Here is a 26,641-nt window from a genome sequence, read left to right on the forward strand (position 1 = left end):
TTTAATTACCTTGAGCGGAAGGCGGAAGAGACCAGATATTGAATGAAGCTGCAGAAGGGCAATGGCGCCGCCCTGGGGAAGGGCCAAGAATAAGGCAAATAAAGACTGTCCCAGTGTTTCTCATTGCTGGTTTGTAGTTTGTTGTTAGGTTCATCGATTGTTGTAGATTGTCGATTGTTGTCTCCGCCAGGCCGGACGGCCATAGGTTTTCACCCCTGTCCGTCCGTCCATCTGTGTGTCCGTCAGTCCGTCTGTTCGTCCGTCTGTGTGTCTGTCAGCAGATAATCTCCGGCACCATTGGACCGATTTGCACACAAGGCAGAAACTCTGCTCCAAATGTTTCACATCAGTCTGTTATAACGCCACCATGAGACTATTTTTTGCAAAACTAATTTGCACACTATCTCTATGGTCATGTAATCAGGTTTATCTGACCGATTTTTCATATTCCATTCTGATTGGCTACGATTGCCTTCCAAACTTTAAGTTTGCATGAGTGGCCTGTTTTGCACAAAAGGCCAATCATGAGCGCAGCGTCCGATTGCCGTGAAAAAGAAAGAGGCCTAGTACATTTTTGGAACCATTAAATATATGTAGAAATAATGCTTCCTCAAACTTTAGGTTGTGCCCTGCACTTCATCCTTACAGTACTACATGTATATCTTTTCACATCCAAATAGAATGATGATAAGTATATGTTTCCCTCCATGCTCTCATGGAATATTCATTCTTCTTCTGCTTGTTTCAGGGACCAACCATGGCAAGGTCAACGGCGGCAAAAGCCAACATCATCCAAATTCTGAGGGAGTTGTGCGATGAAGACTTCAAAGTGCTCAAGACTTCCCTTGCGGAACATCAACGGCTCCCCAAACATATCCCGTATGTCCAGCTGGAGAAACTTGACAGGGTGGACACCAGTAATAAGATGAAGAAGACCTATGGCGCTGAGAAAGCTTGGAACATGATAATGGTGGTTCTGGAGGATATAGACATGGGTGTATTGGAGAAGTTCCAGAACGTCGAAGGTAGTTAAAGGACAACTTTGTTTTTTTACAACCAAGGTTTATGTTTTAGATTGTAATTAAAGTAACTAAAATATGAGTGTGATTTTTTTTTAATGTACTGCTTTGTATAGTTTTAGCAATTTTCACGACCTTTTTTACAGTGGGCGGGGGCATTCTGTCCGGTGGCTAAATATGTATTTTTTTACACAATAATGCGGCTTTTCTTTTTTATTATTTACAGTAGCTTTTCTAGCCCCCAATAACTCACATCTGGCCATCAAAGACCACAGGACCTTTTTTATTGTGTAAAAAAGGCATATTTAGCCACCGGACAGAATGCCCCCGCCCACTGTAAAAAATATCACGAAAATTGCTAAAACTATAGAAAGCAGTAAATGAAAAAAAAGAACACTCATCTTTTATTTACTTTAATTACAAGCTAAAATATAAACCTTGGTTGTAAAAAAAACAAAGTTGTCCTTTAAAGATAAGTTAAATATGGCTACATGCTTAATACACATGCTATAATATAACAATAAAATGTGTTGAATGCCCCACACACACACACACACACACACACACACACACACACACACACACACACACACACACACACACACACACACACACACACACACACACACACACACACACACACACACGACAGATTCCCCTCAGTAATCAATAAAGCTCTGATTTTGAAAGCCCCACTGATGGGACTTTTCAAAAGAATGGTACAGTCAAATTGTTGTGCTTCTTACCAGATTTGAATGTTTTCTTGGTTAAGATTTTCTAATTAAGTATTCAATCAATCAATCAACCAATGTCAGACATTTGGTTAATGAGGTCCATGGTCCTTTCAAAAAGCTCCTGCGTAAACTGTGACAGTGTTGGTTTCTAGCGTTGTTTAGTACATAGATTCACACCAGGGACTCGGATCCGGACCCGGGCCCGCCTGCTAGAGGCTTGATGAGTGTGAGCACTATATCGTAACCAGGGACGATTCAACATCCATACCTGGGTCCACTTGGGAAAGGTGGTCTGCACTCTGCAGTACACTTTTGTACTTGTGTACTTGGGTACGCATCAGATGTGAAACCCAAGTGTACCGAAACACGTAGCTCACAGCTATTTGATCCCCCCTAAATGTACTCGAGTATGGAAAAACAATATGAACATGAAAGCTGACCGGTGGGGGAGGGGCAATTGTATTCGGGCACGGTTCAAAGCAATTGTATCCTGCCCATCTTTCGCCGCAGGCTGAAAATCCACCTCTTCAGGAAACACTACCCCGAACCTTCCTCTTAGCCTTGCCTACTTGTTGTCAATTAGTTGTACGAGCTCTTGTTTTATTGGATCTTGTTTATTCAATACACTTTGTTTTAGCTCTTGCTCATTTGATTTTCCTATATGGCTATATCTGTTTAAGAAAGTATCTGATATATTGCACTTTTACCTTAGCACTAAGTATACTCTTAGTTGCTTGTTATAGAAGAGAATGCACTTAAGACTTCTGGTGATTAGTAGTTTCCTTGCCTATGTTGAATGCACTTATTGTATGTCGCTTTGGATAAAAACGTCTGCTAAATGACTGTAAAGTAATGTACCAAAACTCTCTCTCTCTCATATCAGATAGTGAAGGTGAACAGACATCGAGGGATAGAAAAACAGGTAATACACCATGGTCACAGCACACCTACATATTTTGGATGTATGTTCTTGCAAATTGTGTGTTTTGATGAAAATTCACATTCAAATCACTTGAGAAATAATCACAATGCACAGGACACTAAATGCTATTTAGTCCGCTTTGGATTGTCCTTTTATAGGTCTTATTTAATGTTGATTACAATGGATACTGAGAAACAACTGTACGATGTGTGCCTGCATACCATACATTGTGCACCTAGCGCACATGCATGCACACACAGTTCAGTGCCACTGCAGCGATCATATCATTTGAAAGCGGTTTTGACTAATGAGCAATGCTGTAATTAGACAAAGTGGCATGGCCTAGCTGAGTTCATCAAGTAGCTTACTCACCAAGGGTACTTGAGTGAGCCTTGAATGCAAATGCGTTTGCATTCGGTGTGCCATACAGTACCTGCGTAATGATATATTATTGCATTATTTGTTTATTAGAACACATCTTATTCCGAATAACAAGCGAAGGCCCAGAACCGAGTTGTGTGCAGCGTGACATGACGCATACTTTTTTCTTTTTTCAGACACAATATAATATAATGCGTTCAACGCTCATCGTGTGCCAGTCCTTCAGCTTTTTATGTAACCTACACTACACTTCACTGTTAATAGACAATGGAATTATGATACAAATAGTTTGTTTGCATATAGAGCAAACTACTGGATAGAAACATTGAATTAAGCACATGCTATTATTGACATGAATGAGATGTTACTCACCACATACGAGCAGGAGAAGTTCCTCCTGCCTTTCCTTGTAACTCTGAGAAACTGTGATCCATGACAAGCAACTTCACAGTTATAACTGCTCCTAAACTGTATTTTTCTGAGGCAGAGTAGACCACGCTCCAACTGATGTTCACAAGGGCTTTTTATTGTAACCCCAATGTAGACAACGTGAAAAACTGTAAATGAAATGACATAAAACAAATAATATTTTTTTAACCACAATGAATTATAAACATGAATTATGTCCTTGTTGACAGCCATGCTGTATTCTTTTTAAATTTCCATGAAATGTCCATATAACACATGAAATGTCCATTTTTAGTTGCATAAACACACACAGACCAACACAATAAACAAGTAACATACCGTGTGCGCCTTCTGCCCAGTTATATTCAGGAGTGTTAGTACTTTTTATCGTTTTATATATTTTCTTCTTGACACAGACACAGAGCTCCTCACAGCTCTGAAACCCTGTTTGTTCTGATTACCAGCACCTAAGCTCACACAGGTGAACCCAATGCTGCCATGATTGCTGTCACGTGATATCTGCTACAGCAGGCCACAACGCAGAGAACAGTGGAAGGCACTATATCACCATACTCAGTCCATACAATACAGTATATTACCCAAAATAAACAATATTCACTTTTCATATTTTCAGAAAAATAATAAAATCAAATACCACAAAATGCAACCACTCTCTGGAACAGCTACAACAGTGATGGAACGTTAAGCCCATTCTTTTAGGAATGGTGTTTCCATTCCACTTCTACCCTCCTCCTCTTCAAAATAAACGTGTTCGGCTCTCTCTCTTGACGATCTGGGACGGTTGTGACCGGGTTTTGTTATGTCATCACGTAGTCTACTAGTATAGCCTACAACATTTTTGGTCTGTGATTGACTATTAATAAATATGATTATGGGATTAACATTTATAAATGTATTAAAGGACAAAAAAATGCCAGCCTGGTGCGAGGCCTCCCAAGTGTGAGCCCCAGTGCGACCACAGTGCGATCACACTGCTTTTCCAGCCCCCACCACCATGGCTCTTCTCAGTCTAATGATAAAGCGTTGTCTTGCATTCTAGAGAAGAAAAAGCAGCGTTCTTCCCAAAAAACTGCTCCAGCCCGCCGCTCCGGTTCTTCCAAGGTGCACCATGACGTGATCTGTGAAGGCTGTGAGGAAAGTATCATTGGGACCAGGTATCAGTGTACACTGTGTCCTGACTACGACCTGTGCTCTGACTGTCATTCCAATGGACGTCATAAGAAACATCCTATGCTGGCCATGCAGGACCCAGTCCAGGTCAGAATTTATCATTCATTTGAAAACAGCACTGGTTGAACCGTTAAATACAAATCTCATGTAATGTAGAAAAGGACAGAATATTGAAAAGACAAATGCAATCAGTGGTTGTTTCATACTGCAATGTGCCTGATGATGATTATGGTGACGATGATGATGTTGATGATGATGATGATGATGATGATGATGTATCTGTACTTGTAGCTTGGCATGGGAAGTGGGGGGTGCTCCTTCCATTCCAACATCTCGCCACTCCGACTAGTGGCTTCCGCGTGCGGTTAGGGTTAGGGTTAGGGTTAGGTATAGGGTTCGCTAAGGTCGGAAAGGCAACATGTCGGAAAGGCGAAATGCACCCGGGAAGTGGCTGAAAATATTTCTCTTTGACTGTGTTTCTGTCAACTCTCTCCACAGGCTGCTGAGATGGAGAAGGCCTTTCGTCAAGGTAGGACCATGCAGATTTCACATGAGTAATATTCAAATTAAGGACCTCCTACCTAGGTTTTACCTGTAAATCCAAAACCCTGTCCCTTAGTTAAAAAATAACCAAAAACATTAGCCAATTTAATGCTCATTGTCACATGATTCCCGAGATCAATAGCCCTATAGGGCATAGCAGTGGCGGCCATTTTCTGGTTCCACTAGAAAATAGTCAATGCATTTTCCCCATTGAGATTTCCAAAAATATTTATATCAATTCATTTAAGCTTGGAATCAAGCCATCCAAGGTCCTGGTGAATCATAACACTTGACCATAAAACTTTTTTTTCTGTGATTAAAAAAAAAAATGTATTATTATATGATATACTATAATATTGAATAAATAACCTTTGTTTTGCCTTTTAAAAAAACAAACGTTTTCACAGAATCAAACGTTTTATGGTCATGATTCACCAGGACCCTGGATGGCTTGATTCTAAGCTTAAAATAATTTATATAAATATTTTTGGAAATCCCAATAGGAAAATGCATTGACTATTTTGGAGTGGAACCAGAAAATGGTTCTGCTATGCCCTATAAAGGCTCCTCAATACGTGAGTAAAATTTTAGGTGACATGCATACATGCATTCATTGCATTCATGCATTCATGCATTCATTTATGACATTTGTTTTGTAAAATCGGCCGGCCCCACAAAATGTGCATGGCCAATTATAACCGAACATGGAATATAAAAAACATTATGACACATTTTATCACATGGCTGCAGAGATCCTGTGTACCAAACTTGCGGTTTGGATAAAACCTGAAAGTAGAGTAACAAAAGGTGTGAATTGAAGACCATTAAAGATGGCAGAAAAGCTATTAAGAAAAGCTATTCACGCCACAACACGTCACATCGCGACGTGTTGTGAACTTGGAGATATTCTATGTGCACTGTTTTTGAAAAAGAAAACATACATATCGGCTACATATCAACATTTCAGAGAAAGACACATGACATGGTCGTTTGTAGAATCTGTTGCAGGCTACAGCATGGCCGTCACACCCGAGGGGGATGCAGGGGATGCGACAGACACATGATTTCATCCCCCTCACATTTGCCTGACTGTTCTGTTTTTTTTCCCACTTTCAATATAGTCACTTTGCATCCAGCGCTGCATCAAAGGAAATTCAGTTCCCCATATATGAAAACCTATTGGCCAATTTAGATTGATTGAACAGCCATCCAGCCAATCACAGCTATTTGACCAGCCCACCAGTCCAAATAGTTTTTTCTCTCTTTTTTGTTTGGTATTTCGGTCTTCTTATTTAGGCCGCTCCAGTTCTTCCAAGGTGCACCATGGCGTGATCTGTGAAGGCTGTGAGGAAAGTATCATTGGAACCAGGTTTCAGTGTACACTGTGTCCTGACTACGACCTGTGCTCTGACTGTCAGTCCGCTGGACGTCACAAGAAACATCCTATGCTGGCCATGCAGGTCAGAATTTATCCTTCCTCATCTTCATTATTCTGTTGCTGCTGCTGCTGTATCCAGGGACGTGCACAGATAGACTCTAGGTGGTGCTAGAGCGCCTGCCCTTTGCCCTCTTGACCAGAAGTGCCCTTTTGAAAAAAAGAAAAAAAATTACAGCAGCGGTCTTCAACAGGGGGTCCGGGACCCCTAGGGGGTCCTCAGAGTTACTACAGGGGGTCCGCCAAATCTTTATGTGATATGATTTTTCTTTTTACCATAACCACTCGAAACCTAGCATCCCTTTTCTGAGGAGAACTTTAGCCAAAAATAGCAGATCTACAAGCTCACAATTGTGGGCTTGTAGATCGGCTATTTTTGGCAAAGAGGTATAGGTGTAGAGGGAAAAAAGAGCAGACCAAGTAAACAAAAAAAAGTATAATTTACTTGAGCACCTGCCCCTCAAAATGTCTGTGCACACCACTGCTCATCTTCATTATTCTGTTGCTGCTGCTGCTGTATCTGTACTTGTAGCTTCCTCGGCTTTGACTGTGGTTCTGCCAACTCTCTCTCTACAGGTTGCGGAGATGGAGGAGGCCTTTCATCAAGGTAGGACCATACAGATTTCAAATGAGAAATATTCAAATAAAGGACCTCCTTCCTTACCAGTAAACCTCAAACCCTCTCCCCAAACCAATTATGGGCAAAAGCTAGCAGGTTCCATATAGAGGACTATTTGGACCCTCCCCCAAGGTAGCACCATTATGCCTGTTTCTGTGTTAGGTAGGCTATTACTGCCTGGTCTTCCAGGGCATCAGATACAGCAGAAAACAAGCTGACTCTGCTGCATACAGAAAACGTGCTCCTGCTTTTTTGAGCAGGAGTGCGTGCTCCTGCTCAAAAAAGGGGGAAAGTGGTTTAGTTGCACGGCGTGTTACCGCGTCTCATGAGTCATGACCAATGCATCCCTGACTATGGAGCCATCTTCTGTATGAAGTCATTTTGGGGGTGAACTACCCCTTAAGTGGTTAATCAGACTAATTGATTTAGTCGATTATAAAAATAATCTATTAGCACTTTTTCCACATTGATTCATTGATATATGAAAAATAAAACAAAAATAAAGCTTGATTATAAGTAATGGAAAAGTGTCAGGAATGACTTCGAAGAACCCAAAAGCAGTACAGGCTTTCAGCCTAAGTGCAGCACTGACATTCACTAACATCAAACGACGACCTGACTAAGGACTGAACAAACAGGGGAATATATATAGACACAGGGTTAACTGCACCCAGGTGAACACAAGACAAATCAGCACAGAGATTGGCTGGGGCACAACAGGACACAGGTGGAGAGCAATTACAAATACATACTGGTCAGACAAGACAGGAAGCGATAACAAGGCAGACAGGAAACAATACTACAAAATAAGAGTGGACAACATCAGGGCAAAAGGCAACAGAGTAACAATACAAATAGAACAGGCAGAAAGCAGAACATACAATATGCAGAATACAGAACATGCAGTATGCACTTTCGGCCTAACCGGCCTAAAGTGTCCACGACCGTATAAGGCCATTCGAGGTCTAAATAATAAAGTCGGCCTCACCGGCCTAAACCACACATTGCATTTTCTGATAGCACTGAAAATGGCACTTTTCCTTAGCTTTTAGAACATTTAACTCATACTATATTGCTGAATATCTTTCCCCATGCATACACAAAGACAACATTCTAAAACACAGGATCACATTATGATTGTTATGTTGCATTAAAGATTAGTCTTGAACTGAAACATATGAATTATGAACATACTTCTGGTCTAGCCCCGTATACTGCTGGTCCTAGTTTCACTACACTACTCCACATTCTTGTCTTACAGAATTAAACACATTTACCTGAAAACAAAAGGAAAAGCTTTATATGAATTGGCTGTATCCCACCGTTTTCCCAGTAGCATTGGTAGAATCTGATTTCCTATTTAGGTATCACAGTGAGTGTATGCTCCCTACAGTGTGGTACCCCCCCTACTGCTGGGAGGTGGATTTAACCTTTATTAATTAACATTACTCTCTCTCTCTCTCTCTCTCTCTCTCTCTCTCTCTCTCTCTCTCTCTCTCTCTCTCTCTCTCTCTCTCTCTCTCTCTCTCTCTCTCTCTCTCTCTCTCTCACACACACACACACACACACACACACACACACACACACACACACACACACACACACACACACACACACACACACACACTCGCTAAATTGTCTGTAAAGTCACAGTGTAATAGTTTTAATCAATCACATTCTGTAGCTGTATTACTAAGTTTTTATTGTTTCCCTTCTTTCATCTTCCAGCCCCTTCAAACCGTGCTTCACCCCGCGGCTCCAGTTCTTCCAAGGTGAACCATGGCGTGATCTGTGAAGGCTGTGAGGAAAGTATCATCGGGACCAGGTTTAAGTGTACACTGTGTCCTGACTACGACCTGTGCTCTGACTGTCAATCCGCTGGACGTCATAAGAAACATCCTTTGCTGGCCATCCAGGACCCAGCCCAGGTCAGAAGATGATGATGATGATGATGATGATGATGATGATGATGATGATGATGATGGTGGTGGTGGTGGTGGTGATGATGTATCTGTACTGGTAACTTCCTTAGAGTTTTCAATTTCTCATGTTGCGGGGTTTAAGACCCACTCCACCCAAAATCATGTTTTTTGAGGGTTTTTTTAAGCCTATCTTTGAAAGTCCTGTTGGTTTTTGGCACTCTACTTTTCTCTATAGCCTTAAAGGGCAAGACCACTTTGGTAGAGGTTTGGGTTGTGTAGTTACCTTGCCATGATGTAACTCCAAAGGTGGGCAAGAAATAAAAAATAATTGCTACATTGATAAGAAATTGATAATTCAAAATATGCTCCTCATTGACTTACATTGTACGGTAAAACTGCTCTCAAAGTCACTCTTTTAGCACAAAAACGAACGCAAACAAAGTTGATTCAGACAATATAGAACATCGCCAAACCCAGTACTGTTTTTTTTTTAAATAAAAATGTCAACTTCCTGTTGATTTTGCCATTTTTGATAAGTAGAAAACCCGGACTGGATCGGCGGATCCGGATCCAGATCTTCAAATAGTAAAATCATCAGGAAGTTGACATTTTTATTAAAAAAACAAACAGTACTGGGTTTGGTGATGTTCTATATTGTCTGAATCAGCTTTGTTTGGGTTCATTTATGTGCTAAAATAGTGACTCTGAGAGCTGTTTTACCGTACAATGTAAGTCAATGAGGAGCATATTTTGAATTATCAATTTCTAATCAATGGAGCAATTTTTTTTTTTCTTGCCCACCTTTGGAGTTACATCATGGCAAGGTAAATACACAACCCAAACCTCTACCAAAGTGGTCTTACCCTTTAAAGGGATAGGTTCACCCTCAAAATGACAGCATGCAATGCGGGTCTACAAAGAGACTGAGCACTAGCCATGCTTAGTTGAGAGTCTTGTAAATCCATGCTTCGCCCCTTTATTAACTACGCACAAGTAGCTAGTGCTCCTAAACGTCACCTAAACTAGGCCTAAAGGCTAAACCTAACTTTATTCCTTCACGTAACCTCAGTGAAACGGTGCCAAACCCTAACCTTATTCCTATATATAACATCAGTAAGATAAGGTAATTTTTTCTAACCTTATCCTCAGTAAAACAAATACAAGAACACAAGAACCGCTGGTCCGCGAAAACAATGGGGTCGCACGTGTTTTGGGGCGAGACTTCTGGTTACCAGAAAATAGTCATACAAACGTGCGTCGTTGAGAATCTTGCCATCCGTCGTTGCGTCTATTGATAAATGGCTTATCAAACCATGACATTTTTTGTGTAAACAGACAGAGTTTTGAAATGTATCTTAAACAGTGGTGGAAGAAGATTTTTTACTTAAAGGGGGAGACCACTCATTTTCAACATTGAACTATGTCTTTAATACACCTTAGAGCTGTTGTGTGGAAATAAGAAAAAAAGTCCCCCCCTTCTGTGTTGCCTAGAAAAGGATAATTGATTGAGGTCATGTGATCAGTGATATACGCAGGGTGTACTTTTGGCTCCGCCCCCTCAGCCAAAAGTGGACTCCTCAGCCAGAGTCCACTTTATATATCATATCATATTTATATAAACACATGAATGAACATATACAGACCATACAGTAGGTGACCAGTGACTTTGGCTATTTTCCTTCCACACCTCCTGCATGGAGCGCGTGACCCGAGATGATATTGGTTCGAATCCAATCCGCACAACACCAATGGTTTTGATAATGTGGATTGTGGAAGTTAAATGGTGGATTTGTGGATAGGACTCTATATGAACAAACTTGTTATATCAACAAAACGCTTCGCATTCTGTTTGTGTGACATGCATGATGCAAAGGTTTTGAAAGTGAAACTGGCCAAAGTCACTGGCCACCTACTGTAGATACAGATGTAAGCTAATAGAGACTCAGACTTCAAAATAAAACCTGCACTGACTATTCATAATACTCCCATGGTTTCCCATGGTCTTATTTTGAGCTCGAGGAAGTAGTTAGTTACAGAAGCTGTGTTAACCGTTCTCAATGGTCTTGACGCTGTTGGGGAGCAAACCGATCAAAACACTGGATTCAAAGTTTATGACCTAACATGGGCCTTTAGTGACACACGGACCAGGTTTTTTTTAACCCGCTCCCGCCCTCCCCGCTATAAATGCCCAACCTCCCCACCCAGCCCGCAATATATAGATCAACGACCCTCACCTGTCCAGCAAAAAAAAAGAAGCTATTAAGTGCCTGCTTTTCATAATTTCAATTGCATCTTAACCCAGTTCCGCAGGACCCACGGGCAATGGGCTGTCCTGTGCATCACTAGCGGCCACTGACTGATCACATGACCCTCCAAAACGTATTCTCCGGTTCTAGGCAACACTGAAGGGGGGGGGGGCATTTTTTCTTATTTCAGGTATAAAGGTATAGTAATCACATATTGTTATGTTGAAAATGAGTGGTATTTCCCTTTAATTTAATTATTCAATGTTTTGTTCGTTCTCGGGTAGAGCTCGGGCTTCAACTCACTCGGGTTAGTTCGGCGTCGGGTTAAAATGATCAACTTCCTCAGTGGATATCTCATGGGAAGTGTCTGAACATATTTCTTTCTGTCAACTCTCTCTCCACAGGCTGCTGAGATGGAGAAGGCCTTTCATCAAGGTAGGACCGGGATTTCAAATTAGCAATATTCAAATGAAGGACCTCCTACCCAAAACCCTCTCCCAAAAGTTTTGAAAGTCAATTTAATGCTCATTGTAAATGGTAAATGGTGCATTTATATAGCGCTTTTATCCAAATCGTTTTACATAGTTCACTAGGCGAAGAAACACACCTTTATGGAAAGTTTAAAGTTTTATTGAATGAATAGAATGTAATGGAGGGAGGGGAAGAGGGTTCCGGGGAGGGTCGCCGACCCTGGAGTATTTGGGGAGAGAGAAGTGGGAGAGAGAGAGAGAAGGAGGGAGAGGGAGAGACAGGGAGAGAGAGAGACAGGGAGGGACATAGAAGGAGAAAAGTGGAAAGCACAACCTGTGGAGGTGAAAGGGGTGGTGGAGGGATGCTGAAAACGTTATGAGCTTGACTACGGATGTACAAAAGCGAATAAGGGGTTTCTGGGTAGTTCTGACAGGGTATAAATAGCGCCAGGTAGATTGGTGTGTGGGCGGAGTAAAGTTGTGTTTCTCCGCCTCTTGAACATCTGTCGTTCCAACGCCATATTGTGCATTACATTCACACACACATTCATACACCGATGGTGGAGGAAACCATGCAAGGCACCAACCTGCTCATCGGGAGCAATTAGGGGTTCAGCGTCTTGCTCAAGGACATTTTGACACTAACTCTGGGGGAGCCCCCCAGCCCGGGATCGAACTGGGAACATTGCGGTTTTCCAGTTCACTCTACCCGGCCACTCTACCCCTGAGCCATTGCCGCCCCAGTGCCAGGGCATTGTCACATGACTCCCAAGATCATGTATACCATATTTGGTGAAGTTTAAAAAATCTAGTTTCTAAAACGGGTATATAACTTTTTGTTCCATTTTGACACTACCTATGGATCGAAGTCAAAACACTTTGGTGCTATGCTCTATAAAGTAAAATATGGGTAGAATTGTATGTGACCAGGCCATGGGCGGCCATAGCTGAATGGGTAGAGAGTGGAGGCTGTGGAAGTTTAAGTATTGGAATTTGGCTAGAGACTTCTTCATGTGCCTTTGGACAAACGCACTTACAGTACTGCACTTTACACACTCAAGCACTCATCTCACTACATGACTTCATACACATCTTATACTAAGGGCCGCAATGGAAACAGGCTGTCACCTGTTTTGTGTTTATCTTTTTGATTATGGTGGGCCATGTAAATGTTATGTCACATATATAATTGTTTTTCATGATCAATAAAGATATAGATGTCAACAGCCCTTGTTACATCTCATATATGAGTACAGGAGTAATTTATTTTGTTTCGGTTACTTAACAATGTAGCACAAATAACAATAACAAGACATAATTAAAAAATAACGACTAAGTAGAAGGTAAGGAAAAATGACATAGTATGGACATTGATCATAACAGGTGCTTGAAGGTGCTGTGTGCAAGGATCCTACTTCTAAATATGTGTGTGTGCACTGCACTGTGTACAAACATCTACATGTATGTGTGCATATGTTTCTGTATGCAGTCTTACTGTAATATTTATATTAGTATCATTATTAAATATTACACTGCTAAGGTAATAGCATGTTATATTCAGTTACAATGACAACATGTTGTTTTGTATTCTAGAGAAGAAAGAGAAGAAAGAAGAAAGTCCCAAACCCGCCGTCAAACCTGCTCCACCCTGCCGCCCCGATCCTTCCAAGGTCCACCAAGGTGTGGTTTGTGACGGCTGTGAAGGAAATATCATTGGGACCAGGTATAAGTGCACAGTGTGTCCTGACTACGACCTGTGCACTGACTGTCAGGCCACTGGGCTTCATGAGGAGCATCCTCTCCTGGCGACCCGTCCTCCACCCAAGGTCAGAGTACTGTATATATCCTTCATTTGAAAACTACTGTACACTGGTCGAACCTTTAAATACCTCAGAGAAAAAAAGGAATAAATGTTATAATAGTGATGTATCTCTATTTGTACCTTCCTCAGTGAAGTACAGAATTTATACTTACAATCTAGGCATTTAGCAGACACTGTTATCCAGAGCAACTTAATAAGCAAGGTAATCCAGATATGTATATTATTGGCTGAAGATATTTCTCTATGACTGAATTCGATGGTCTCACCCCCTTTGTCAACCCTTCTCCACCCTGCCGCCCTGATCCTTAGAAGGTCCACCGTGGTGTGTTTTGTGACGGCTGTGGAGGAAGTATTAGTGGGACCAGGTTTAAGTGCACGGTGTGTCCTGACTACGACCTGTGCACTGACTGTCAGGCCACTGGGCTTCATGAGGAACATCCTCTCCTGGCCACACGGCCTCCAACCAAGGTCAGAACATGTCCTTCTTCATTTCTTCTTCATAAAACTGCACTGGTCAAACCTTTAAATACCTTAGAGCAGTGGTTCTCAACCAGTGGTCCTGGGACCACCAGTGGTCCTTGAGGGGGTTCCAGGGGGTCCCCAGCTAAATGATAGATATTTAGGAACCAAATGGACCCTTATCATAAGGGTCTTATGGGTCTGTAACTCAGGGGTCCATTTGGTTCCATTTGTTCACTCTTAAATTAACATTGATTTTACAATATAAATATTGGGGTCCCAGAGATATAAATGCCATTAAATGGGGGTCCGTAGCCCTAATGCATGTCAAACTGGGGGTCCTTGAAATTAAAATGTTTGAGAATCCCTGCTAGAGCTAGAGCGTTCGACACTGTAAACCATTCAATTTTACTTGATAAGCTGAGGGCGATTGGTTTTGACTGCACATCATTAAACTGGATGAGATCCTACTTGGAGGGTAGAGAGCAAGTGGTTGACATCAACGGAACCATGTCCTCTTCCCTCCCGGTGAGCTGTGGGGTTCCTCAGGGCAGCATTCTTGGGCCGTTACTGTTCCTTTTATACATTAACGACATGAATGCTGCCTGTAACTGCAAATTGTTCCTGTTCGCTGATGACTCGGCACTCCTGATCTCGGGAGAGGACAAGTTGCAAGTTGAGGAGGCGCTCAGCTCTGAACTCTCAAAAATCCGTACTTGGCTTACCGATAACAAACTGTCACTACACCTTGGGAAAACTGAATCCATTCTCTTTGGGACCAAACATTCCCTCAGACAGATGGAGGTAAATGATTTCAAGGTCAAAGTCGATGACACAATTATCGCTAGCAAAGAAGAGATTACCTATTTGGGTTGTATTCTCGACAAATACCTGTCGGGTGAAAGCATGGGGACAAAGGTGGTCAAAATAGTAAACCAGAGAACCAAATTTATGGGCAGAGTTTCCTCTTTTGTCAACCCACAGGCCCTCAGGACCCTCTCAGGGGCCCTGATTCAACCACATTTTGACTATGCTAGCACCTCCTGGTACTCCAACACCTCAGTGTCACTGAAGACTAAGCTTCAAACCTCCCAAAACAAACTGATTCGGCTACTCCTCGGATTGGGGCCCATGACCCACCTTTCTCCCGCCCATTTTGCCAGCCTAGGCTGGCTCAGGGTGGAAGACAGGGTTAAACAACTAAAAATGGGACTGGCCTTCAAAATTGTAAACGAAAATTTGCCCGATATGCCCCCTATTCCCGCATATCTGAGTAAATACCTCCAAAAGGTTAGTGACACCCACAGTCACAATACCAGAGGGAGCGTTAACAACAATTTGGTACCACCCACCCATAAAACAAACATGGGCAAATTCTCCTTCTACAGCACTGCCACCCAGGATTGGAATGGGCTAACCCCATCCCTCAAAAAATGCAGTTCGCTGGGCTCATTTAAAAGAGCCTTAAAAAATCACCTTTCAGGAGGCCAAAAGAGGAGGTAGTACCATTTTCCTATTAGATAGCCGACCCCCCCCCCTGTTCTTGTACATATCTCCCCCCCCCTTTTTTATTTTTTTATTTTCTTTTGTTGTACATAGTATTACATGTATGTATATATGTATGTATATATATATATATATATATATGTGTGTGTATAGATATATATATAGATATATAGATATATATATATTCTTGCTGCTTTTTTTATTTTCTTTGTGTAATGATATTCGAACTGTGATGCCACTATATATGTCTATGAATTGAATACCAAGGCCCTCATTGGAAACAAGTCCGCAAGGACTTTTATGAACGGACCTGTTAGACAAAGTATTTTAAATGTAAATGTGTTGTTTTACATTTTTTTGCCTAATAAAATATTCAATCAATCAATCAATCAGCCGTAAAGATCTTGTCTTATGGGGGTCCCTGAGGCATATCTTTTCAAATGGGGGTCCGCGGGCTAATAAGTGTCAATTTTGGGGTCCTTGACATGAAAAGGGTTGAAATCCACTGCCTTAGAGGAAAAAAAGGAAAGAATGTTGAAAAGAAAAATGCAGTCAGTGGTTGTCTCAACCTGCAAATTGCTTGATGATGCTTATAATTATGTATCTGTAAGGGGAAAAAAAGCAGGTGCGTTTCTTGGAACTCTGTTTACTTGTTAGTCATTAGTCAATAACACACATTGACTAATGACTGACTGACTGACTGACTGACTGACTGACTGACTAGAGATCATGCTGTTTAGTCCAGTCTGGCATTTTGCTCAGAGTAAGAGCATCTGCTAAAAGACAAGATTGTAACTCTCTTGATTATTCTATTGTATTTTAACTGTGTGTAGGTTATTGAATTGTGTTTAGGTCTTTCTGAAAGTTATTTCGTGGCGACTCAGCAGAACTTTGTCTTCACAGGAGGAGGAGGAGGAGAAGGAGCGCAAATTTGAACTCCAGTTGAAGTTGCTCATGCTGGAAGAACAGGCTTTAATGAATCCAGGTAAGGGCCATACAGAATCCAAAAGAGCAGTATTGAAGGGCCTCCCTCCTAGGTTTTACTATAGAGTATAGTAAAGTATAGTAGGGGCTAAACTACAAAGAAAAAATCCATAAACAAACCTACAGCTACTGCTTGAAAACCAATCCTGATACCGACCACCCTAAAGTATTTCTGAGTATATCTGAAATGCAGTTTGTTTTTGAATTTCAGAATTGTTTCAGAATGAATACATTGAATTTACATGTAGCCATAGTGGGGCGGCATAGCTAACCTACTGTATCATTCATGTTGTGATAAAAGCACCATATTTGGCAAATGTGTTAGATAAACAGGTAAACTGTTTATCTAACACTGTGTGTGATGCCGTGATATTGCGGCATCACACATTTACATCCTATATTGAAATTGGCTTCAGGGAGATTGCTCTCTGACGTCACGTCACGCTCATGTCACCATGACTCAACCATAACCATAAAGAGTTCCCAATGCAGCTACGCTCAAATCTGGAGTGTGTTGTCTAATGAACCTCAATGTGTCGTCATGGCATCCGGCGCAAACAAATCAGTCAGCTCCATATATGGGCACAAAAGGGGGCATGCCCATATATGGCCATATACTGATGACATCAGGGATCTCCATATATGGGCATAAAACGTACAAGGACTGACAGATACAGTTATCCATACGTACGCACGCACGCACGCACGCACGCACACTCACACTCACACTCACACAGAGTCAGAGGTGATGCGCAACCTCTCAGCCATTGAGCAGGCTAGTTAGCTGTATTACTTACCTGTCATTCCAGAGCTGAGGCAGTGCAAGGCATTGTTTGAGTACCTGCCAAAGGTCAGTGACGAGGATGAACTGGAGTTCAACGCAGGAGACATCATAAACATCATTGCAAAGGTGTGTGTGTGTGTGTGTGTGTGTGTGTGTGTGTGTGTGTGTGTGTGTGTGTGTGTGTGTGTGTGTGTGTGTGTGTTTTATAAAATAATAGCATTGAAAATATTTTTCCTGTGTTGCACTGAATGACATGTGTTTTTGTTCCAAAGCTTAAGAAACGGTGAAATCATAAAATATAGAGAGATTTTGTCAACTCAAAACAGGAGGACTTCAGTAGGTCCTCTTTGTTATGACAAATATAGACATATGATTAACATCCTGAAATATGCTTTAAAATTGCTTTTTACCTGTGTTGCACTGAATGACATTGATAAAGTACAAAATTCCGTACAAAAGTGAATGAAGTTTTTAGAACTTGGATGGTGCAAGTAGCTGCCCACCACCATGGCGGTCATGGGTTCAAATCCGCCATGGTGCATCCGGCTTTGTTGAGCGTCTACACAAACACAATTGGCCCATGTTCGGGGGAGGGTGATAATAATTGAGCGGGGAGGGTGATAATTGGCACTGCATGTAACCCCCTGGGCTGGGCGGCACCTGTCAGCAGGGAGTGTTGGGCGGGAGGAGTGCGACAAAGGCTGTACGTCCTCCCGTTGGGGGCTCCTCACTGGTGAGAGAAACGAAACACCTCCCGGCCTCTGGGGCAAAACTTTATTTTCAACTCTATGGGCGAAACGCGTCCTAGGGGCCGGGCGGCGATTAGCGGCGGCATAACTTCCCAGTAGATCCAGATTTGGACAACATTTTGTGGAGTGGTTGGTTATGACTCAAAGAACTGCTGAGTAACAGTTTGTGCCATTGGCAAAAAGGGGTGTGGGGGGTGGGGCAGCATAGCTCAATATATCAAAACAATCATTCATTTTGTGATAAAGGGACCAAATGTTATGTTTGGTATATTTGGGAACAAAACAGGTGGCTTAATAATGCCCGGCTTGTGCCTGCAGATTGACGATGAATGGTGGCTCGGCAGTGTGAATGGCAAGACTGGGATTTTCCCTTCCATCTATGTCAAAGAGCTGGACCCATCCGGAAAAGATGTACGGCTCAGTGACGCACCAGGAGACAAGGAAGGTGAGTCGTATGAACTGGAAGGGCTTCACTAATGCAAATATACAATGCCAGATCAGAAGTTTCATAATAATATACACTTGAATAGTCATTAGTGCCAGCCGCTTCTTCAAGTGACTTTTGTGTTAAAACATGTTTTATAATTGGTTACACATCAGAACAGGAGCAGTTGCTGGTAAGTCCATGGTAATCCTTTTAAAACTCCTTAGAAGAATCAGGAAAGCCAATTTGAGTCTCGTCTGCAAGTTGTTCCATGACCATGGCCCAAAATAAGAAAGACTTCTCTTACAGTACCTGCCTCAGATTTTGATGAAGGCACGACATAGCTTAGCCAAGTTTGGATCTGAGGTTAAGAGTGTTCTGAACTAAGACAAATTTGTATTAGTAGGGAGGCAGTAATGAGGCAGCATAAGGCAGCAGGGAGTCATTAATAAGGGAGCATAAAGTAGTAGGGAGTCAGTCGGGAGTCAGTAATTAGGCAGCATAAGGTAACATGGAGTCAGCAATAAGGAGCATAAGTCAGCAGGGAGTCAGTAATAAGGGAGCATAAAGTAGTAGGGAGTCAGCAGGGAGTCAATAATTAGGCAGCATAAGGTAACATGGAGTCAGAAATAAGGCAGTGCAAGGCAGTAGCGAGTCAGTAATAAGGGAGCATAAGTAGGGAGTCACAGAGTCAGTAATATGGCATCATAATGTCACGGTGCGAGACAGGTGAAGACCCAGAAGCAGAACAATGCAGGCAAGGAAGGTCTAATGCAAAGTATTTATTCTGTGTTGAGACAGGACTGGACTGGAACAGAACATCATGACAACATTTATAATCTGATAAGGCAACACTCACAAACACAGGGCTTAAATCAGCGGTGTCAAACTCGCGGCCCGCGGGCGTTTTGCGGCCCACGGAAAGGTCCGTGGCGGCCCAGGAAATACTTTTAAAGATAGTAAATTGATACTACATCTAACAGACAGAGTCGCATTTTGCACTCACTTGCTGTGCGCGGCCAAGCAGCTCTCCCCCACACGCTGCTACTTGGCTGAGTACCTCTGATGGCCCTGCCATTGTCTCCCCAGCTGTGGAATGTTGTGGCTGATTGGCTCGTTAAGAGTCTATTCAACTACTAGTCGAGTAGTAATGGCTATAGGCTACTCTTTGATCCTCACACAGGAGTCAGCACAGCACGGACATGTATTCTCACACTCACACTCACACTCACACTCACACTCACACACTCACACACACACACACACACACACACACACACACACACACACACACACACACACACACACACACACACACACACACACACACACACACACACACACACACACACACACACACACACACACACACACACACACACACACACACACACACACAGTGCAGTGTTATGAAAACTGAGTTTGTTCAAGCAAAGAGATGTCAGGTGTCTGGGAGCAGCAAGTGATTTAGATGAATTTTCATGCTGGCTACACCATGTAAATTTGATATTTTTGAAAATATAATAATGGTAATATCCTAGGTAGTTTAAATGTATCAAAGCTGCTTCTTTTATTTCTCAGGAGCTTGCCCAGTGAAATCCTCATCAGTATTAATTGAACTCAGAGCGTATTTAAATTCAATCTGGGAAAGCATCTGTGTCATTTTAAGATTTATTTGGCTATTCAAAAATAGCAGATATACAAGCTCATAGTGCGGCACTATGAGCTTGTAGATCTGCTATTTTTGTAAATGTAAATAATTAAAGTAGCTAATCTTCATAAAACATTTTTTAAAGTGATATACTGTTGATAGCAGTGACTGAGATGTAGTGGAGTAGAAAGTTCTGGAAATTGGAAATACTCTAGTAAAGTAAAACTACATCAAATCTGTACTTAGGTACAGTACTTGAGTAAATGTAATTAGTTACTTTACACCACTGTTCTATAAATGTAATTATTTAACCACCCACACACATTACCAGGTATTGTTTAACTTCAAATTTAATTATTCTACTTAAAATGGTTTATAATAATAATAATAATAATAATAATAATAATAATAAGGGTAATTATTATTATTATTACCCTTATTATTATTATTATTGTTGTTACAAATTGCATTGTTTGTTTTCTGAGACAAGACAACAGATTGAAAAACAATGCTGTATAACTGAATGCGTGTGAGCGCGCATGTGCATCCGCAACTGGTTCCTGCCCACCTCAAGTCACCATTTGACCAATCTTGCCCGGACACCAAAATGAGTTTGACACCCCTGGCTTAAATTGACACAGGACTAACAAAACACAGGTGAACTCAAAGACAAATCAACACAGGGATTGGCTGGGGCACAACAGGACACAGGTGGAGAACATAACTAATCAGAGGGAGGTGAGACAAGACAGGAAACACTAACTAGGCTAAACAGGAAACACTAGGACATCACTACATAATAAAAGTACAAGGAGAACAATACTACACAATACGATTCAGAGACACAGATCCTGACACATAAGGCAATAGGGAGTCATTGATAAGGGAGCAAAATAAGCGAATCAAAGGTACCGCTTAAAGTTCTTGAATGAATCCACATCAATTCTTTAACTCCAGAGACGGTTTATTTAACTTCTTAACTTGGTCACATCAAAGTAATGAATTTACATCTTTCACTGACAAAACAACATCACATAGTAACATCTGGGGCTCTCTCATTCTGTGGTGTTTCTAGCATCATGGAATACCAAGCACCCCCTTGTGGATCAAATGAAATACTGTCAGATCATTAACATTACACTGCCTACTTCACACTAGGTGTGATTTTTTTGAAGCCACGGTATGAAGACAATGCTTAAAGTCTTTCGGTGTAAGATGTATTTGTCTTGTCAACATGAAAACAAACTGAATTAATTGACCAAAACCAAAATCTTTTCCCTTCCAACTATGTCAAAGAGCTGGAGGATTCCGGAAAAGATGTAGGGCTCAGTGACGCCCCAGGAGACAAGGAAGGTGAGTCGTATGAACTGGCAGGGCTTCACTAATGCAAAGATACAATGCCAGATCAGAAGTTTCAGAATAATATACACTTGAATAGACATTAGTGCCACTTCGCTTCTTCAAGTGACTTTTGTGTTAAAACATGTTTTATAATTGGTTACATATCAGAACAGGAGCAGTTACTGGTAAGTCCATGGTAATCCTTGTAAAACTCCTTAGAAGAATCAGGAAAGCCAATTTGAGTCTGGTCTGCAAGTTGTATGACCATGGCCCAAAATAAGAAATACTTCTCTTACCTGCCTCAGATTTTGATGAAGGCACGACATAGCTTAGCCAAGTATTGGATCTGAGGTTAAGAGTGTTCTGAACTAAGACAAATTTGTATTAGTAGGGAGGCAGTAATGAGGCAGCATAAGGCAGTACGGAGTCAGTAATAAGGAGCATAAGGCAGCAGGGAGTGTAAGATTAATTTGTCTTGTCAACATGAAAACAAGCTGAATTAATTGACCAAAACCAAAATCTTATTTTTAGAAATCGCTCCCTGCTGCCCACCACCGCAGATAATGGGCTTCCAAAATTTGGTTGATTTTACAAAAAGATATATTTGGTAATTTTACTGACATTCCGTATAAAATATCTGTCTTTGCATTTGGGGTGTATAGAGAAAATGCAGTTTTCCATTTTGTAAAATCATGTTGCACAACAAGCCTACATAAGAATCAGGGGTCAATTTAATTATTTTCGAGGACCACATGTTACGCTCGACCGGTGCTGCGTAGCCAAAAGTGCCGGGGACCCAAAGGCAAAGACACAGAGACAGGAATAGGGGTAAAAGGAATTGTATTAAACAATAACGTTACGGTGGGAGGAAAAGTCCTGGGGAGGTGAGGGTTTTGTAATCCAGGGAGCAAGGAAGTGGAGCGCTGGTGGAGAAGGCTGAGGAGCGTGGATGGAGCTGGGAGACACTGGGTTTTAGCTGGAGGGAGCCTGGAACAAAAAGAGACAAAGGTTAGCATCAAACAAAAGTAGCTTTAGAGATTCACTCAGGAACACTAGTAAATTAACAGCCGGCAACGCTAACCACAGTAGTTAATATCCAAGCATCAGGCGTCGGTTCTCAGCAGCTTATATTGGCCAGCTCCTGATGATGGTGATGTGGAGCAGCCGGGCTGATTAGGACCAGCCACACCTGTGCTGGCTGCTGGCTGAGGGAGACGCCCGGCCCTTGCCCTTGCCCTTATATGGCGTGCAGGGGAGGGACCAGGGACGTGTGGCACAACACCACACCTGGTTAAAATGTTATTTGCTTGCTTATTTGTGCAGTATAGATTATTCTGAGCATCAAGCTGCTAATTGCTATTTTTATTTTCTTTTCTTTTCTTGTGATGGGTGTACGTTGTCCTGCACCAGCGTTTAAATGGATGTCCATAACATTACCTTTTGAAATAGATTTGTCAAAAAACACCATAAAACCCCCACCATAAATCATGAATGCCATGTCTAATCAACTCCAAACTCTAATCACATGTTGAGGGGCATCTACAGACCACATGTCAAAATCACATTCACTTTCGCCTATTAGTAGTATCCTTTATGCGAAAAATACCACAGATTACTATTTCTTGAAATTGTCTTTTTTCATTCAGGTGAAGATTCTGATTCTGGAGATGGTAGGTAACCATGCTTTTCTTCCCATAACATTTCTACTATATTGCATCAGAAATAGCTGAACACATCAAGTACTTGTATGAGCATGTATTTGCAATATATTACCTATGCAACTACATAACTACTGAAACTATACAAATTACATTCAAATCCAAAGGTTTATGTATGTACTTTATGTATGTATGTATCACTTTGTGGGGCAATGAATATACGTATATTAAATTAACCAATTTAATGTACCAAGATGTTGAAATGTACATGTAATGTAATAGCGTTTCTGTGTGGATTTTGTTTTTGTGTCTGTCTCAAAGATGATGACACTTCTGATGATGACAATTCTGAAGATTCCTCTGAAGAAGAACCAGAAATTCCAGGAGAAGGTAATACATTTTCATCTTTTACAATTCATCCCATGTATAAACCTGATTATTACCTGTCTTGTTACATGTAGATGCATGTTGAATTGTGAATTGTGTCTAGAGAGTACCAAACAAGCTGCAACCATCACATTTTGCAATTCCTTATTTCAGTCGGAATGGTCAGTGTGTGTTCTGGCTGTTCTGGGAGCACAGTACTGAATTTTTGTTCTGAAGTGCCAGAAGGCATTATATTACTATATGCACTACTTATATTACTTGGAATTAAAACATCTATTCTAGAGAGTGCTATCATGTCGGCTGGAAAAATAAGGTATAATTTCTAGAAGTATTCTCTCCAACTTCCTCAAATAAACCAAAGGGTTATGGAAGATTTTGATCTCATTGCTGTGGGTGGTGTGTTGGCCATGGGATCCATGACAAAATTGTGTCGGCAGTGGCTCAGGAGGTAGAGCGGCCGCTCTACCTGTATGTGAATGTAATGCACATTGTAAAACGCCTTGAATAAAGGCGCTATATAAATACACCATACAATGAATCACCTGCTTTCAGACCAAGACATGCAATCCCTATTACATTTAAATGAGGAGGAGAAGCTGCCTAACCAAGTCCTATTTAAGTTTGAAGTGACCTGATGAAGTCCTTTGTGTTTCTTGTAGTAAATCTATGGAAGCTTTTTTTAGGTAACACTGTCCTGCGCAATAGAATGACCCAAACCTCTGACATTCCATGATGCTATGTTTAGATTAGACATGCACTAATATTCATAGTTTGAATTGTTGCTCCCTACTGCCTCTCTGGTGCAGGCCAGTGCAAAAATAAATAAAAGCCTTCTGCAAATAGCCGCCTGGTTCCTTTTGAACGCCCGATATTCCATCCTGATTGGCCAATTCCGAACATTGCTGCCCCACAATAACCTACCTGACCTGTGCTCCGAGGAGCACTTTTTCTAGTTGTGTAATATTTTGCCCTTGTGCACAGACTGGATCCCCTCACAGTGGCTGGACATCTTTGACGACATGGTGGGTAAACTGGACAGCAAAGACCATTGGAGTCTTAGCTTTGACGAGAGACTGAAGCTCAAAGTCTCCAAAGAGGAAGAGAAGAAAGGTTGGACTATCTACGGAAGGCATTCCTCTGCAATGTATGTATAATGTATTTGTGTACCAATAACACATGTGACTGATTATCAGAATCAGGATCATTTTAAGCGTGCAAGTGTGTTCCCCAATTTCTTTCAAAACAACGATTTTAATTATATGCCACTAAAAATGGCTTGTAGGCAGGAAGGATCCTTTTACAGAATGTTTTTACACATTCTACATTCTAACACAGGTATGTTTAAAAAGATTTGTAAACCTAAAAGTTTTTTTAAAAAATGTGTGAGACCTGCCTCAACTAGACGTGTGTGTAGTAGTTTTCTTGCCCTACCTATGTTGAATGCACTTATTGTAAGTCGCTTTGGATAAAAGCGTCTGCTAAATGACCGTAATGTAATGTAATGTAAAGTAATGTAATGTAATAACCATAAACAAACCACGGCCACATCACTATGACAACATAAACAAACCATGACCACATAAACAAACAATGGCTACGTCACTATGACAACATAACCATAAACCAACCTCGAGGGAAACGAAACACCCCCAACCGCCAGGGTAAAACCTGTCCTCGAGGCCAGGGATTAGCAGGGCTTCCCATTTGTTGTCATTATCGTTGTTGTTTTTTTGGCCGGGGCCGCCGACGCACTCGCTCGGCACCCCGGTCCCATCCCTTCCCTTCCCGTTACAGTGTGTGTGTGTGTGTGTACACATACATACATACATACATACATACATACATACATACATACATACATACATACATACATACATACATACATACATACATACATACATATTATACAGTATATTTAATGTTGAAGGCAGGTTAACATTTTGATTTATTTTTTTGTTTTGTTTGGGGGGGTAATCATCCCTGAGTATGATTGACTGGTGTTGTATAACTGACATCTTTTACTTGAGTTCATTGACTGATGTGAAAGTTGTATCTGATGCCTTCCTTCAACCTCTCCACCACCTGCCAGGTTTCACTGTTGCAGCTGCTCTAAGAAATGGAACCCAGGGAAGGTGGTGGTCGTGTTCAAGTACAGGCTGCTGAGCGACACGCGACGCGGGACTGCTGTCATGCGGTGCTTCGGCCAGGCATGTGAATGTAGCCCTGATGAGTTAATACGCCCGGGTTTTTCAGATGAGGAAGTGAAAAAAAACCTGTGCAGGTTGTTTGAGTCTATTCAGAATGATGATGATGATGATGATGATGATGACTTTGATGAGGAAGCAGTGACACCTCACAAGAAAACGTTGTGTGAGGCCTGCCAAGAGCACATCTGTATCAACTAGACGGGTGTGCTTGTCTTGTTGGTCCTCACAAGAGAAATGGTCGTTTTCATGTTTGTTTGTTTGTATGTTTCGTTTTTTGTTTTTTTAATGTTGGGGTTAGGGTTAGGATTAGGCATATAGGGTTTATGGGTTAGGTGTGGGGTTTAAAGACGTCACAAATGCTTTTTTGCTAATTTTATTTTGACGTTTCAGTCTGAAACCACAGCCCCTCAGGCTATGGGATCGATAGTACTGCAGGCCAGAGATAATGTACCCTGCACCCTGACCAACCTGCAGGAGCTGTTGGCACAACAACAAGCCTCCCTGTCCAGCTTCCCACCGGTGAGCATGGCGCCACATAGTCGGAGAAAAGGTCTGTCGGATTAACGCATGCCTCCCGGAGCCCCCAGCCAAGCCGGGTGGCCTGCAGAGGAAAAACTCTGCTTTGGTGGGCAGGAGCTTCTGGTCTGGAGTCTGGTATGATCACCAACAAGATCAAATCAAATCAAATTAAAGTGCATTTATATAGCACATTTAACATGTCAAAGTCAACCAAAAGTTGCCACTGTCGCAAAATTGCTTGCTCAGGGTGGGACTGTCGG

General features: G+C 41.6%; 1 protein-coding gene across 2 annotated transcripts in view; it reads left to right on the forward strand.

Annotated features, from left to right (window-relative positions):
* The window catches only part of LOC311062470 (uncharacterized protein), a 40,815-nt gene extending 14,429 nt beyond the window's left edge, over positions 1–26,386 (forward strand). Inside the window, exons 2-19 of one of the 2 annotated variants that reach the window (XM_084081526.1) lie at positions 749–1,028; positions 2,637–2,675; positions 4,525–4,742; positions 5,154–5,184; positions 6,495–6,658; positions 7,210–7,240; positions 8,981–9,180; positions 11,825–11,855; positions 13,484–13,716; positions 14,022–14,180; positions 16,581–16,662; positions 17,471–17,571; positions 18,513–18,639; positions 21,566–21,622; positions 23,257–23,280; positions 23,590–23,658; positions 24,637–24,799; positions 25,745–26,386. In XM_084081526.1, the coding sequence (XP_083937652.1) occupies positions 758–1,028; positions 2,637–2,675; positions 4,525–4,742; positions 5,154–5,184; positions 6,495–6,658; positions 7,210–7,240; positions 8,981–9,180; positions 11,825–11,855; positions 13,484–13,716; positions 14,022–14,180; positions 16,581–16,662; positions 17,471–17,571; positions 18,513–18,639; positions 21,566–21,622; positions 23,257–23,280; positions 23,590–23,658; positions 24,637–24,799; positions 25,745–26,060 (2,316 nt within the window). In that variant the 5' untranslated portion in view covers positions 749–757 and the 3' untranslated portion in view covers positions 26,061–26,386. The remainder of the gene's footprint in view (positions 1–748; positions 1,029–2,636; positions 2,676–4,524; positions 4,743–5,153; positions 5,185–6,494; positions 6,659–7,209; positions 7,241–8,980; positions 9,181–11,824; positions 11,856–13,483; positions 13,717–14,021; positions 14,181–16,580; positions 16,663–17,470; positions 17,572–18,512; positions 18,640–21,565; positions 21,623–23,256; positions 23,281–23,589; positions 23,659–24,636; positions 24,800–25,744) is intronic. The other variant, XM_084081527.1, reaches the window with a different exon arrangement.
* The last annotated feature ends 255 nt before the right edge of the window (positions 26,387–26,641 follow it).

This window comes from Gymnoscopelus microlampas (genome assembly GCF_963454915.1).
Source record: "Gymnoscopelus microlampas genome assembly, chromosome: 15".
NCBI lineage: Eukaryota > Metazoa > Chordata > Actinopteri > Myctophiformes > Myctophidae > Gymnoscopelus > Gymnoscopelus microlampas.